At 41.7% G+C, this 14469-nt stretch overlaps 1 protein-coding gene across 3 annotated transcripts in view; it reads right to left on the bottom strand.

The window, feature by feature from the left end:
* The window catches only part of LOC135517099 (LIM domain and actin-binding protein 1-like), a 40424-nt gene extending 26715 nt beyond the window's left edge, over positions 1-13709 (bottom strand). Inside the window, exons 1-4 of one of the 3 annotated variants that reach the window (XM_064941123.1) lie at positions 13605-13709; positions 11410-11592; positions 10903-10963; positions 10295-10816 (exon numbers count right to left, since the gene is read on the bottom strand). In XM_064941123.1, the coding sequence (XP_064797195.1) occupies positions 10295-10816; positions 10903-10963; positions 11410-11546 (720 nt within the window). In that variant the 5' untranslated portion in view covers positions 11547-11592; positions 13605-13709. Of the gene's footprint in view, positions 1-10294; positions 10817-10902; positions 10964-11409; positions 11623-13604 lie in introns of all 3 variants that reach the window. The other 2 variants (XM_064941122.1, XM_064941124.1) reach the window with 2 other exon arrangements.
* Between the last annotated feature and the right edge of the window lie 760 nt (positions 13710-14469).

Here is a 14469-nt window from a genome sequence, read left to right as displayed (position 1 = left end):
ATACTGGTGGTCCCCATTGGTCCCCATCTCTCCTCATTTGATAGTAAAGAAATGAACCACCACACATTATAAACTGTGTGGTTCCAGCCCTGAATGCTGATTGGTATATCAGACCGTAGACCACGGGTATGATTAAACTTGTATTTTTACAGCTCTAATTACATTGGTAACCAGTTTATAATGGCAACAAGGCACCTCTGGGGTTTGTGGTAGATGGCCAATATTACCACGGTAAGGGCTGTGTCCAGGCACTCCACGATGCGTCATGCCTAAGAAGCCGCGGTATATTGGCCATACACCACACCCCCTCATGTCTTATAGCTTAATTATATGTGGGAGAATGTAAGACATATGGCAGCTTAATCTCTGGCATGTTGTAATCATTTACAGTATTTATAGTCAAGGGCCTTTGTTTCGCTCTAGTGGTTGCTTCACTCACACTCACTCTCACACTAACCTGCCTAGTCAGTGAGTCAGTTGAATGAGAGCCAACTGAATTTTAAACCTCATCATCACGGTGAGCGAGTTATAAAGCATAGGATAGGAGACACCAAGTTAAGTGGAGTGTAATGTAAAAGTCTGTTAGCATAGAAGCTAACATCAGCTAAAGTTAGCTCCAGTCAAGCTAGCCTGTTGTAGTCATGGCGACAGGACCAAGGAACGTCCACACAGTGTAAACATTATAACCTACTGTTTTAGGGATAATATGTTGAGAATTTACATGATGAAAATGTATCTATGATATAAGATGATAATGAATACCTTTTTACTCATTATGTTTTGGTATGTTGGTTATTTACAATTGTAAATGAGTAGCCAAGTCAGTTGATTGAGAGAGAGACAACTGAAAACTGTATTGAAGAGAGAAGCACCTGATAAACGTTTTTAAATCTTCAAGGTTCCAGACTCCCTTCATTCTTCTCACCAATACCCTATCCAGGCCCCAGGGTTTAATAGGGTACACGACACCACTAGACCATGTCTGTTGTGGTTGTTCACTATGAGTTAATAGGGTACACTACTAGACCATGTCTGTTGTGGTTGTTCACTATGAGTTAATAGGGTACACTACACTACTAGACCATGTCTGTTGTGGTTGTTCACTATGAGTTAATAGGGTACACTACACTACTAGACCATGTCTGTTGTGGTTGTTCACTATGAGTTAATAGGGTACACTACACTACTAGACCATGTCTGTTGTGGTTGTTCACTATGAGTTAATAGGGTACACTACACTACTAGACCATGTCTGTTGTGGTTGTTCACTATGAGTTAATAGGGTACACTACTAGACCATGTCTGTTGTGGTTGTTCACTATGAGTTAATAGGGTACACTACACTACTAGACCATGTCTGTTGTGGTTGTTCCCTATGAGTTAATAGGGTACACTACACTACTAGACCATGTCTGTTGTGGTTGTTCACTATGAGTTAATAGGGTACACTACACTACTAGACCATGTCTGTTGTGGTTGTTCACTATGAGTTAATAGGGTACACTACTAGACCATGTCTGTTGTGGTTGTTCACTATGAGTTAATAGGGTACACTACACTACTAGACCATGTCTGTTGTGGTTGTTCACTATGAGTTAATAGGGTACACTACTAGACCATGTCTGTTGTGGTTGTTCACTATGAGTTAATAGGGTACACTACTAGACCATGTCTGTTGTGGTTGTTCACTATGAGTTAATAGGGTACACTACACTACTAGACCATGTCTGTTGTGGTTGTTCACTATGAGTTAATAGGGTACACTACACTACTAGACCATGTCTGTTATGGTTGTTCACTATGAGTTAATAGGGTACACTACACTACTAGACCATGTCTGTTGTGGTTGTTCACTATGAGTTAATAGGGTACACTACACCACTAGACCATGTCTGTTGTGGTTGTTCACTATGAGTTAATAGGGTACACTACACCACTAGACCATGTCTGTTGTGGTTGTTCACTATGAGTTAATAGGGTACACTACACTACTAGACCATGTCTGTTGTGGTTGTTCACTATGAGTTAATAGGGTACACTACTAGAACATGTCTGTTGTGGTTGTTCACTATGAGTTAATAGGGTACACTACACTACTAGACCATGTCTGTTGTGGTTGTTCACTATGAGTTAATAGGGTACACTACACCACTAGACCATGTCTGTTGTGGTTGTTCACTATGAGTTAATAGGGTACACTACACTACTAGACCATGTCTGTTGTGGTTGTTCACTATGAGTTAATAGGGTACACTACACTACTAGACCATGTCTGTTGTGGTTGTTCACTATGAGTTAATAGGGTACACTACACTACTAGACCATGTCTGTTGTGGTTGTTCACTATGAGTTAATAGGGTACACTACACTACTAGACCATGTCTGTTGTGGTTGTTCACTATGAGTTAATAGGGTACACTACTAGACCATGTCTGTTGTGGTTGTTCACTATGAGTTAATAGGGTACCATGACCATGTCTGTTGTGGTTGTTCACTATGAGTTAATAGGGTACACTACACTACTAGACCATGTCTGTTGTGGTTGTTCACTATGAGTTAATAGGGTACACTACACTACTAGACCATGTCTGTTGTGGTTGTTCACTATGAGTTAATAGGGTACACTACACTACTAGACCATGTCTGTTGTGGTTGTTCACTATGAGTTAATAGGGTACACTACAGACCATGTCTGTTGTGGTTGTTCACTATGAGAATAGGGTACCATGTCTGTTGTGGTTGTTCACTATGAGTTAATAGGGTACACTACACTACTAGACCATGTCTGTTGTGGTTGTTCACTATGAGTTAATAGGGTACACTACTAGACCATGTCTGTTGTGGTTGTTCACTATGAGTTAATAGGGTACACTACTAGACCATGTCTGTTGTGGTTGTTCACTATGAGTTAATAGGGTACACTACACTACTAGACCATGTCTGTTGTGGTTGTTCACTATGAGTTAATAGGGTACACTACACTACTAGACCATGTCTGTTGTGGTTGTTCACTATGAGTTAATAGGGTACACTACACTACTAGACCATGTCTGTTGTGGTTGTTCACTATGAGTTAATAGGGTACACTACTAGACCATGTCTGTTGTGGTTGTTCACTATGAGTTAATAGGGTACACTACTAGACCATGTCTGTTGTGGTTGTTCACTATGAGTTAATAGGGTACACTACACTACTAGACCATGTCTGTTGTGGTTGTTCACTATGAGTTAATAGGGTACACTACACTACTAGACCATGTCTGTTGTGGTTGTTCACTACGAGTTAATAGGGTACACTACACTACTAGACCATGTCTGTTGTGGTTGTTCACTATGAGTTAATAGGGTACACTACACTACTAGACCATGTCTGTTGTGGTTGTTCACTATGAGTTAATAGGGTACACTACACTACTAGACCATGTCTGTTGTGGTTGTTCACTATGAGTTAATAGGGTACACTACTAGACCATGTCTGTTGTGGTTGTTCACTATGAGTTAATAGGGTACACTACACTACTAGACCATGTCTGTTGTGGTTGTTCACTATGAGTTAATAGGGTACACTACACTACTAGACCATGTCTGTTGTGGTTGTTCACTATGAGTTAATAGGGTACACTACACCACTAGACCATGTCTGTTGTGGTTGTTCACTATGAGTTAATAGGGTACACTACACTACTAGACCATGTCTGTTGTGGTTGTTCACTATGAGTTAATAGGGTACACTACTAGACCATGTCTGTTGTGGTTGTTCACTATGAGTTAATAGGGTACACTACTAGACCATGTCTGTTGTGGTTGTTCACTATGAGTTAATAGGGTACACTACACTACTAGACCATGTATGTTGTGGTTGTTCACTATGAGTTAATAGGGTACACTACTAGACCATGTCTGTTGTGGTTGTTCACTATGAGTTAATAGGGTACACTACTAGACCATGTCTGTTGTGGTTGTTCACTATGAGTTAATAGGGTACACTACACTACTAGACCATGTCTGTTGTGGTTGTTCACTATGAGTTAATAGGGTACACTACACTACTAGACCATGTCTGTTGTGGTTGTTCACTATGAGTTAATAGGGTACACTACACTACTAGACCATGTTTGTTGTGGTTGTTCACTATGAGTTAATAGGGTACACTACACTACTCGACCATGTCTGTTGTGGTTGTTCACTATGAGTTAATAGGGTACACTACACTACTAGACCATGTCTGTTGTGGTTGTTCACTATGAGTTAATAGGGTACACTACACTACTAGACCGTGTCTGTTTGTTCACTATGAGTTAATAGGGTACACTACACTACTAGACCGTGTCTGTTGTGGTTGTTCACTATGAGTTAATAGGGTACACTACACTACTAGACCATGTCTGTTGTGGTTGTTCACTATGAGTTAATAGGGTACACTACACCACTAGACCATGTCTGTTGTGGTTGTTCACTATGAGTTAATAGGGTACACTACACTACTAGACCATGTCTGTTGTGGTTGTTCACTATGAGTTAATAGGGTACACTACACCACTAGACCATGTCTGTTGTGGTTGTTCACTATGAGTTAATAGGGTACACTACTAGACCATGTCTGTTGTGGTTGTTCACTATGAGTTAATAGGGTACACTACACTACTAGACCATGTCTGTTGTGGTTGTTCACTATGAGTTAATAGGGTACACTACACTACTAGACCATGTCTGTTGTGGTTGTTCACTATGAGTTAATAGGGTACACTACTAGACCATGTCTGTTGTGGTTGTTCACTATGAGTTAATAGGGTACACTACTAGACCATGTCTGTTGTGGTTGTTCACTATGAGTTAATAGGGTACACTACACTACTAGACCATGTCTGTTGTGGTTGTTCACTATGAGTTAATAGGGTACACTACACTACTAGACCATGTCTGTTGTGGTTGTTCACTATGAGTTAATAGGGTACACTACACTACTAGACCATGTCTGTTGTGGTTGTTCACTATGAGTTAATAGGGTACACTACTAGACCATGTCTGTTGTGGTTGTTCACTATGAGTTAATAGGGTACACTACACTACTAGACCATGTCTGTTGTGGTTGTTCACTATGAGTTAATAGGGTACACTACACTACTAGACCATGTCTGTTGTGGTTGTTCACTATGAGTTAATAGGGTACACTACACCACTAGACCATGTCTGTTGTGGTTGTTCACTATGAGTTAATAGGGTACACTACACTACTAGACCATGTCTGTTGTGGTTGTTCACTATGAGTTAATAGGGTACACTACTAGACCATGTCTGTTGTGGTTGTTCACTATGAGTTAATAGGGTACACTACTAGACCATGTCTGTTGTGGTTGTTCACTATGAGTTAATAGGGTACACTACACTACTAGACCATGTATGTTGTGGTTGTTCACTATGAGTTAATAGGGTACACTACTAGACCATGTCTGTTGTGGTTGTTCACTATGAGTTAATAGGGTACACTACTAGACCATGTCTGTTGTGGTTGTTCACTATGAGTTAATAGGGTACACTACACTACTAGACCATGTCTGTTGTGGTTGTTCACTATGAGTTAATAGGGTACACTACACTACTAGACCATGTCTGTTGTGGTTGTTCACTATGAGTTAATAGGGTACACTACACTACTAGACCATGTCTGTTGTGGTTGTTCACTATGAGTTAATAGGGTACACTACACTACTCGACCATGTCTGTTGTGGTTGTTCACTATGAGTTAATAGGGTACACTACACTACTAGACCATGTCTGTTGTGGTTGTTCACTATGAGTTAATAGGGTACACTACACTACTAGACCGTGTCTGTTGTGGTTGTTCACTATGAGTTAATAGGGTACACTATGAGTTAATAGGGTACACTACACTAGACCATGTCTGTTGTGGTTGTTCACTATGAGTTAATAGGGTACACTACACCACTAGACCATGTCTGTTGTGGTTGTTCACTATGAGTTAATAGGGTACACTACACTACTAGACCATGTCTGTTGTGGTTGTTCACTATGAGTTAATAGGGTACACTACACTACTAGACCATGTCTGTTGTGGTTGTTCACTATGAGTTAATAGGGTACACTACACTACTAGACCATGTCTGTTGTGGTTGTTCACTATGAGTTAATAGGGTACACTACACTACTAGACCATGTCTGTTGTGGTTGTTCACTATGAGTTAATAGGGTACACTACTAGACCATGTCTGTTGTGGTTGTTCACTATGAGTTAATAGGGTACACTACACTACTAGACCATGTCTGTTGTGGTTGTTCACTATGAGTTAATAGGGTACACTACTAGACCATGTCTGTTGTGGTTGTTCACTATGAGTTAATAGGGTACACTACACTACTAGACCATGTCTGTTGTGGTTGTTCACTATGAGTTAATAGGGTACACTACACTACTAGACCATGTCTGTTGTGGTTGTTCACTATGAGTTAATAGGGTACACTACACTACTAGACCATGTCTGTTGTGGTTGTTCACTATGAGTTAATAGGGTACACTACACTACTAGACCATGTCTGTTGTGGTTGTTCACTATGAGTTAATAGGGTACACTACAATACTAGACCATGTCTGTTGTGGTTGTTCACTATGAGTTAATAGGGTACACTACACTACTGGACCATGTCTGTTGTGGTTGTTCACTATGAGTTAATAGGGTACACTACACTACTAGACCATGTCTGTTGTGGTTGTTCACTATGAGTTAATAGGGTACACTACACTACTAGACCATGTCTGTTGTGGTTGTTCACTATGAGTTAATAGGGTACACTACTAGACCATGTCTGTTGTGGTTGTTCACTATGAGTTAATAGGGTACACTACTAGACCATGTCTGTTGTGGTTGTTCACTATGAGTTAATAGGGTACACTACACTACTAGACCATGTCTGTTGTGGTTGTTCACTATGAGTTAATAGGGTACACTACACTACTAGACCATGTCTGTTGTGGTTGTTCACTATGAGTTAATAGGGTACACTACACCACTAGACTATGTCTGTTGTGGTTGTTCACTATGAGTTAATAGGGTACACTACTAGACCATGTCTGTTGTGGTTGTTCACTATGAGTTAATAGGATACACTACACTACTAGACCATGTCTGTTGTGGTTGTTCACTATGAGTTAATAGGGTACACTACTAGACCATGTCTGTTGTGGTTGTTCACTATGAGTTAATAGGGTACACTACACTACTAGACCATGTCTGTTGTGGTTGTTCACTATGAGTTAATAGGGTACACTACACCACTAGACCATGTCTGTTGTGGTTGTTCACTATGAGTTAATAGGGTACACTACACTACTAGACCATGTCTGTTGTGGTTGTTCCATGTTATGACCTGGTACTCCCTGTATGTAGCCATGTTATTACCTGGTACTCCCTGTATATAGCCATGTTATTACCTGGTACTTCCTGTATATAGCCATGTTATTACCTGGTATTCCCTGTATATAACCATGTTATTACCTCCCTGTATATAACCATGTTATTACCTCCCTGTATATAACCATGTTATTACCTGGTACTCCCTGTATATAGCCATGATATTACCTCCCTGTATATAACCATGTTATTACCTGGTACTCCCTGTATATAACCATGATATTACCTCCATGTATATAACCATGTTATTACCTGGTACTCCATGTATATAACCATGTTATTACCTGGTACTCCCTGTATATAACCATGGTATTACCTGGTACTCCCCGTATATAACCATGTTATTACCTCCCTGTATATAACTATGTTACTACCTGGTACTCCCTGTATATAACCATGTTACTACCTGGTACTCCCTGTATATAACCATGATATTACCTCCCTGTATATAACCATGTTATTACCTGGTACTCCCTGTATATAACCATTATATTACCTGGTACTTCCTGTATATAACCATGGTATTACCTGGTACTCCCTGTATATAACCATGATATTACCTCCCTGTATATAACCATGTTATTACCTGGTACTCCCTGTATATAACCATTATATTACCTGGTACTCCCTGTATATAACCATGTTATTACCTGGTACTCCCTGTATATAACCATGTTATTGCCTCCCTGTATATAACCATGTTACTACCTGGTACTCCCTGTATATAACCATGATATTACCTCCCTGTATATAACCATGTTATTACCTGGTACTCCCTGTATATAACCATGTTATTACCTGGTACTCCCTGTATATAACCATGTTATTACCTGGTACTCCCTGTATATAGCCATGTTATTACCTGGTACTCCCTGTATATAGCCATGTTATTACCTGGTACTCCCTGTATATAGCCATGTTATTACCTGGTACTTCCTGTATATAGCCATGTTATTACCTGGTACTCCCTGTATATAACCATGTTATTACCTGGTACTCCCTGTATATAACCATGATATTACCTGGTATTCCCTGTATATAACCATGTTATTACCTGGTATTCCCTGTATATAACCATGTTATTACCTCCCTGTATTTAACCATGTTATTACCTGGTACTCCCTGTATATAGCCATGTTATTACCTGGTACTTCCTGTATATAACCATGTAATTACCTGGTACTCCCTGTATATAACCATGATATTACCTGGTACTCCCTGTATATAGCCATGTTATTACCTGGTACTTCCTGTATATAACTATGTTATTACCTGGTACTCCCTGTATATAACCATGATATTACCTGGTATTCCCTGTATATAACCATATTATTACATTCCTGTATATAACCATGTTATTACCTGGTACTCCCTGTATATAGCCATGTTATTACCTGGTACTCCCTGTATATAGCCATGTTATTACCTGGTACTTCCTGTATATAGCCATGTTATTACCTGGTATTCCCTGTATATAACCATGTTATTACCTCCCTGTATATAACCATGTTATTACCTGGTACTTCCTGTATATAGCCATGTTATTACCTGGTACTCCCTGTATATAACCATGTTATTACCTGGTACTCCCTGTATATAGCCATGTTATTACCTGGTACTTCCTGTATATAGCCATGTTATTACCTGGTATCCCCTGTATATAACCATGTTATTACCTCCTTGTATATAACCATGTTATTACCTGGTACTTCCGTATATAGCCATGTTATTACCTGGTACTCCCTGTATATAGCCATGTTATTACCTGGTACTCCCTGTATATAGCCATGTTATTACCTGGTACTCCCTGTATATAGCCATGTTATTACCTGGTACTTCCTGTATATAGCCATGTTATTACCTGGTACTCCCTGTATATAACCATGTTATTACCTGGTACTCCCTGTATATAGCCATGTTATTACCTGGTACTCCTGTATATAGCCATGTTATTACCTGGTACTTCCTGTATATAGCCATGTTATTACCTGGTACTCCCTGTATATAACCATGTTATTACCTGGTACTCCCTGTATATAGCCATGTTATTACCTGGTACTCCCTGTATATAGCCATGTTATTACCTGGTACTCCCTGTATATAGCCATGTTATTACCTGGTACTCCCTGTATATAGCCATGTTATTACCTGGTACTTCCTGTATATAGCCATGTTATTACCTGGTACTCCCTGTATATAACCATGTTATTACCTGGTACTTCCTGTATATTACCATGTTATTACCTGGTACTCCCTGTATATAACCTTGTTATTACCTGGCACTTCCTGTATATAGCCATGTTATTACCTGGTACTTCCTGTATATTACCATGTTATTACCTCCCTGTATATAACCATGTTATTACCTTGCACTTCCTGTATATAGCCATGTTATTACCTGGTACTCCCTGTATATAGTCATGTTATTACCTGGTACTTCCTGTATATTACCATGTTATTACCTCCCTGTATATAACCATGTTATTACCTCCCTGTATATAGCCATGTTATTACCTGGTACTTCCTGTATATTACCATGTTATTACCTCCCTGTATATAACCATATTATTACCTGGCACTTCCTGTATATAGCCATGTTATTACCTGGTACTTCCTGTATGTAGCCATGTTATTACCTGGTACTCCCTGTATATAGCCATGTTATTACCTGGTAATTCCTGTATGTAGCCATGTTATTTTAATTGTATTTTGTTACTATTTCCTTTATTTTCTTGTCTTACTTTCTAACTCTGCATTGTTTGGAAAGGGCTCGTAAGTAAGCATTTCATGTAACTGTCTACACCTGTTGTATTCGGCGCATGTGACAAATAAAATGTGGTTTGTTTGATTTGATTTGTTTGGCTCACCTGTGTCGTGACCTCCTCTCTAGCCTGGGATGCAGGTGAAGGTACAGCTTTCTCCTCCATAGGGCCCTTTCTCTCCTCCACCAACCCGTTGATGGCTGGGGCCGCAGCTGCCATTTTGGGACGTGATGGTGTTTGGCCTACAGCTCCCATGATGCTCTTCACCTTCTCCTTGGTGACCTTTGACTCGAAGAGAGCTTTCAGGGCTCCGATACTCCCGGCCGGGTCAACTCTGGGAGAGGGGCCAGGGAGACTGGACATGGACTTACTGCGGGAGAGACTGGTCGACCTCTGGGACTTCTCCCCTGACAGGCTGGCCGACCCCCGGGACGTCTCCCCTGACAGGCTAGTTGACCCACGGGTCTTCTCTCTCACTTCTGACACACTGGGCTGGATCCTGGTCGTCTCTCTCACTCCGTTGTTTCTCATCAGGGACTCCAGCTTGCGCTCCTGTGCGCTCTCTGCCAGTTGTCTCTTTGTTTTCTCACGGACGGTTGAGAAGGAGGTCTGATGCTTGGTTATCTGCTGGAGAAAGAATCAGTGTCCAGTGTCCATCCTGAGACAGTCGACAATCAGAAGTTGATGACATAAAATGTGGTGTGATGTTTTACCTCAGTCTTGTGCTCCACATGGTTCAGGGTAGGGACCTCTACTGAAGGGCTGGCTTGGTATCTGTTATGTGAACAAGACAAATCCTTCATCAATACTCTGTAAGCTTATTCACCAAAACAGACATTGCAATGCTCAAGCAATTCGGTGTGGGATGAAGTTTACCCCAGACATTGATACGTCAGTGTTTCACTCACCTAATGGTTAAGGCTAGGATTTGACAAAAGCCAGCTGGTCCCCTGTACCTATGGAGCTGGTCATGTGCTAAAAGCTGGGTCAGAGACCATTACGTTTAAGTCAGTCAATTCAGAAAGTGATAAAATAAATAGTTTCTCCTCCTTCGGTTTATTGTGAAGTCATTGAATATAAACGGAGGTTTTCATTGAATTGTAATTTTCAGTTTACTTCCTGAATTGACTGACTTCAATTGGAATTGTCTTAAAACCTGGTGCTCATGGAGCTTGTAATTGAGTTAGTGGTTAAATGGTAAAGGTTCTGGTTCCTCTCACCTGGTCAACATCTGAGATACGGAGATGGACTTCATCCTGTCCCTAAACCCCGCCTCCGCCCAGGTGGGCTTGTCTCCGTCACCCATAGAGACACTCCGTAGAGATTGGGCACGCCTCAGAACACTCCTCCCCTCCATGGCCGATGATGATGTCACAGCACCCCTTAATGATGTCACAGCACCTCTCAAAACACAGGACACCAAACCTCAACACCTGGTCGACATGGAAGAGTCAGCTGTCATAGATAGCACTCAGTGTTGAGGACAGAGTCTCACAGGAGAAGAATCAGTCTCCATTCACCAGAGCAGTGTGAAGGAATCAGTCTCCATTCACCAGAGCAGTGTGAAGGAATCAGTCTCCACTCACCAGAGCAGTGTGAAGGAATCAGTCTCCACTCACCAGAGCAGTGTGAAGGAATCAGTCTCCACTCACCAGAGCAGTGTGAAGGAATCAGTCTCCACTCACCAGAGCAGTGTGAAGGAATCAGTCTCCATTCACCAGAGCAGTGTGAAGGAATCAGTCTCCACTCACCAGAGCAGTGTGAAGGCATCAGTCTCCACTCACCAGAGCAGTGTGAAGGCATCAGTCTCCATTCACCAGAGCAGTGTGAAGGAATCAGTCTCCATTCACCAGAGCAGTGTGACGGAATCAGTCTCCACTCACCAGAGCAGTGTGAAGGAATCAGTCTCCATTCACCAGAGCAGTGTGAAGGCATCAGTCTCCACTCACCAGAGCAGTGTGAAGGAATCAGTCTCCATTCACCAGAGCAGTGTGAAGGAATCAGTCTCCATTCACCAGAGCAGTGTGAAGGAATCAGTCTCCACTCACCAGAGCAGTGTGAATAATCAGTCTCCATTCACCATAGCAGTGTGAAGGAATCAGTCTCTACTCACCAGAGCAGTGTGAAGGAATCAGTCTCCATTCACCAGAGCAGTGTGAAGGAATCAGTCTCCATTCACCAGAGCAGTGTGAAAGAATCAGTCTCCATTCACCAGAGCAGTGTGAAGGAATCAGTCTCCACTCACCAGAGCAGTGTGAAGGAATCAGTCTCCACTCACCAGAGCAGTGTGAAGGAATCAGTCTCCACTCACCAGAGCAGTGTGAAGGAATCAGTCTCCACTCACCAGAGCAGTGTGAAGGAATCAGTCTCCATTCACCAGAGCAGTGTGAAGGAATCAGTCTCCATTCACCAGAGCAGTGTGAAGGAATCAGTCTCCATTCACCAGAGCAGTGTGAAGGAATCAGTCTCCATTCACCAGAGCAGTGTGAAGGAATCAGTCTCCACTCACCAGAGCAGTGTGAAGGCATCAGTCTCCACTCACCAGAGCAGTGTGAAGGCATCAGTCTCCATTCACCAGAGCAGTGTGAAGGAATCAGTCTCCACTCACCAGAGCAGTGTGAATAATCAGTCTCCATTCACCATAGCAGTGTGAAGGAATCAGTCTCCACTCACCAGAGCAGTGTGAAGGAATCAGTCTCCACTCACCAGAGCAGTGTGAAGGAATCAGTCTCCATTCACCAGAGCAGTGTGAAGGAATCAGTCTCCATTCACCAGAGCAGTGTGAAGGAATCAGTCTCCACTCACCAGAGCAGTGTGAAGGAATCAGTCTCCACTCACCAGAGCAGTGTGAAGGAATCAGTCTCCACTCACCAGAGCAGTGTGAAGGAATCAGTCTCCACTCACCAGAGCAGTGTGAAGGAATCAGTCTCCATTCACCAGAGCAGTGTGAAGGAATCAGTCTCCATTCACCAGAGCAGTGTGAAGGAATCAGTCTCCACTCACCAGAGCAGTGTGAAGGAATCAGTCTCCACTCACCAGAGCAGTGTGAAGGAATCAGTCTCCACTCACCAGAGCAGTGTGAAGGAATCAGTCTCCATTCACCAGAGCAGTGTGAATATAATACATTACAGTATTTTGTCACTCTACTATGATATTGTTACTACTACAATGTTACAATGTAACTCTCAAAGACCAAACAATGCCTCTCCACTTTACTTGATTTGGAATGATTAAGTGACAGGCGCATTCAGACACACAGCAGAGTTGGCAGAGTTCAGCAGTGGAGTGAAACACTTCGTCATCAAAACAGATCAAAAATGCAGATAGTTGTTTGTCCATTGCTTCAAATGAGGATTTGTTATTGTATATCATATATTACTCAACATCACACCATTATTATCAATCTAGCCTTTACCTTTAGTGAAGTCTGCTGGTCGTCTCTCCTTGTCGCAGTCAGAGGAGCGTTGAGCTCATCACAAGACACGCGTTATGTACTGCTTCAAACCAGCGTCTCGGACCAAAGTCCTCTGTCCTTCCTTATTACAGCTGACTAGAGAATGTTTATAGCTATACGTTTACAACACAGATGGAATCTCTGCAGTCCAATAGCAGATGTACTATGATGGTGACCAATCAAAAATACCCTGGAGCTTCCTCTTTTAAGATCCTCTCACCTTGATACAGGTACTATCAACAACTATAGTATGTTGTATCAAAAGTAGAGTTGTGGAGACCCCGGTCCATATTCATTTACAAACAAATACTTTATTTTTTATTTTTTAGATAGTAGCTCCTTTAAATCTCTACCTCCACATTGCCAGGGAAGGTGACAGGATTCTGTGCTTGTCCCATAGCTGGTTGGGGGTCAGATTTTGCTCGGTGTGCAGAGAATGTTTATCCATTGGTAAAGGTGTCTCGGTCTGCTTGGAGGAATACAGCACACAGAATAGGTGAAGGCTGTTGGAAGGGACCACTTCCAAACTGTAGGATATTGTAAAATACGTTTGACAGCGATCCACACATCCCCCATAACTGTTCAAACCTGAAAGCATATATGAGAGAACATTTGAAGCAACGTACTGAAACATTCAACATCATACTCTGTCCTACACAACTCATCTCTTTAACCTTTCTGAGCATGCGGAGATGTGATTGGTCAAAGTATTCTAAGGCACTTTGCATTTCTACTTCAGCGTCTCCAGTTGAATTGACCCTTTTTGACCCTGTGCACTTTCACCACTTATTAAATCTGTAGTCTAATAAACAGGTTTCCAGAGACG

Source organism: Oncorhynchus masou, chromosome 28, assembly GCF_036934945.1.
Source record: "Oncorhynchus masou masou isolate Uvic2021 chromosome 28, UVic_Omas_1.1, whole genome shotgun sequence".
Lineage (NCBI taxonomy): Eukaryota > Metazoa > Chordata > Actinopteri > Salmoniformes > Salmonidae > Oncorhynchus > Oncorhynchus masou.
Note: the sequence above shows the minus strand (reverse complement) of the source record. Positions and strands in the feature narration are given on the sequence as shown.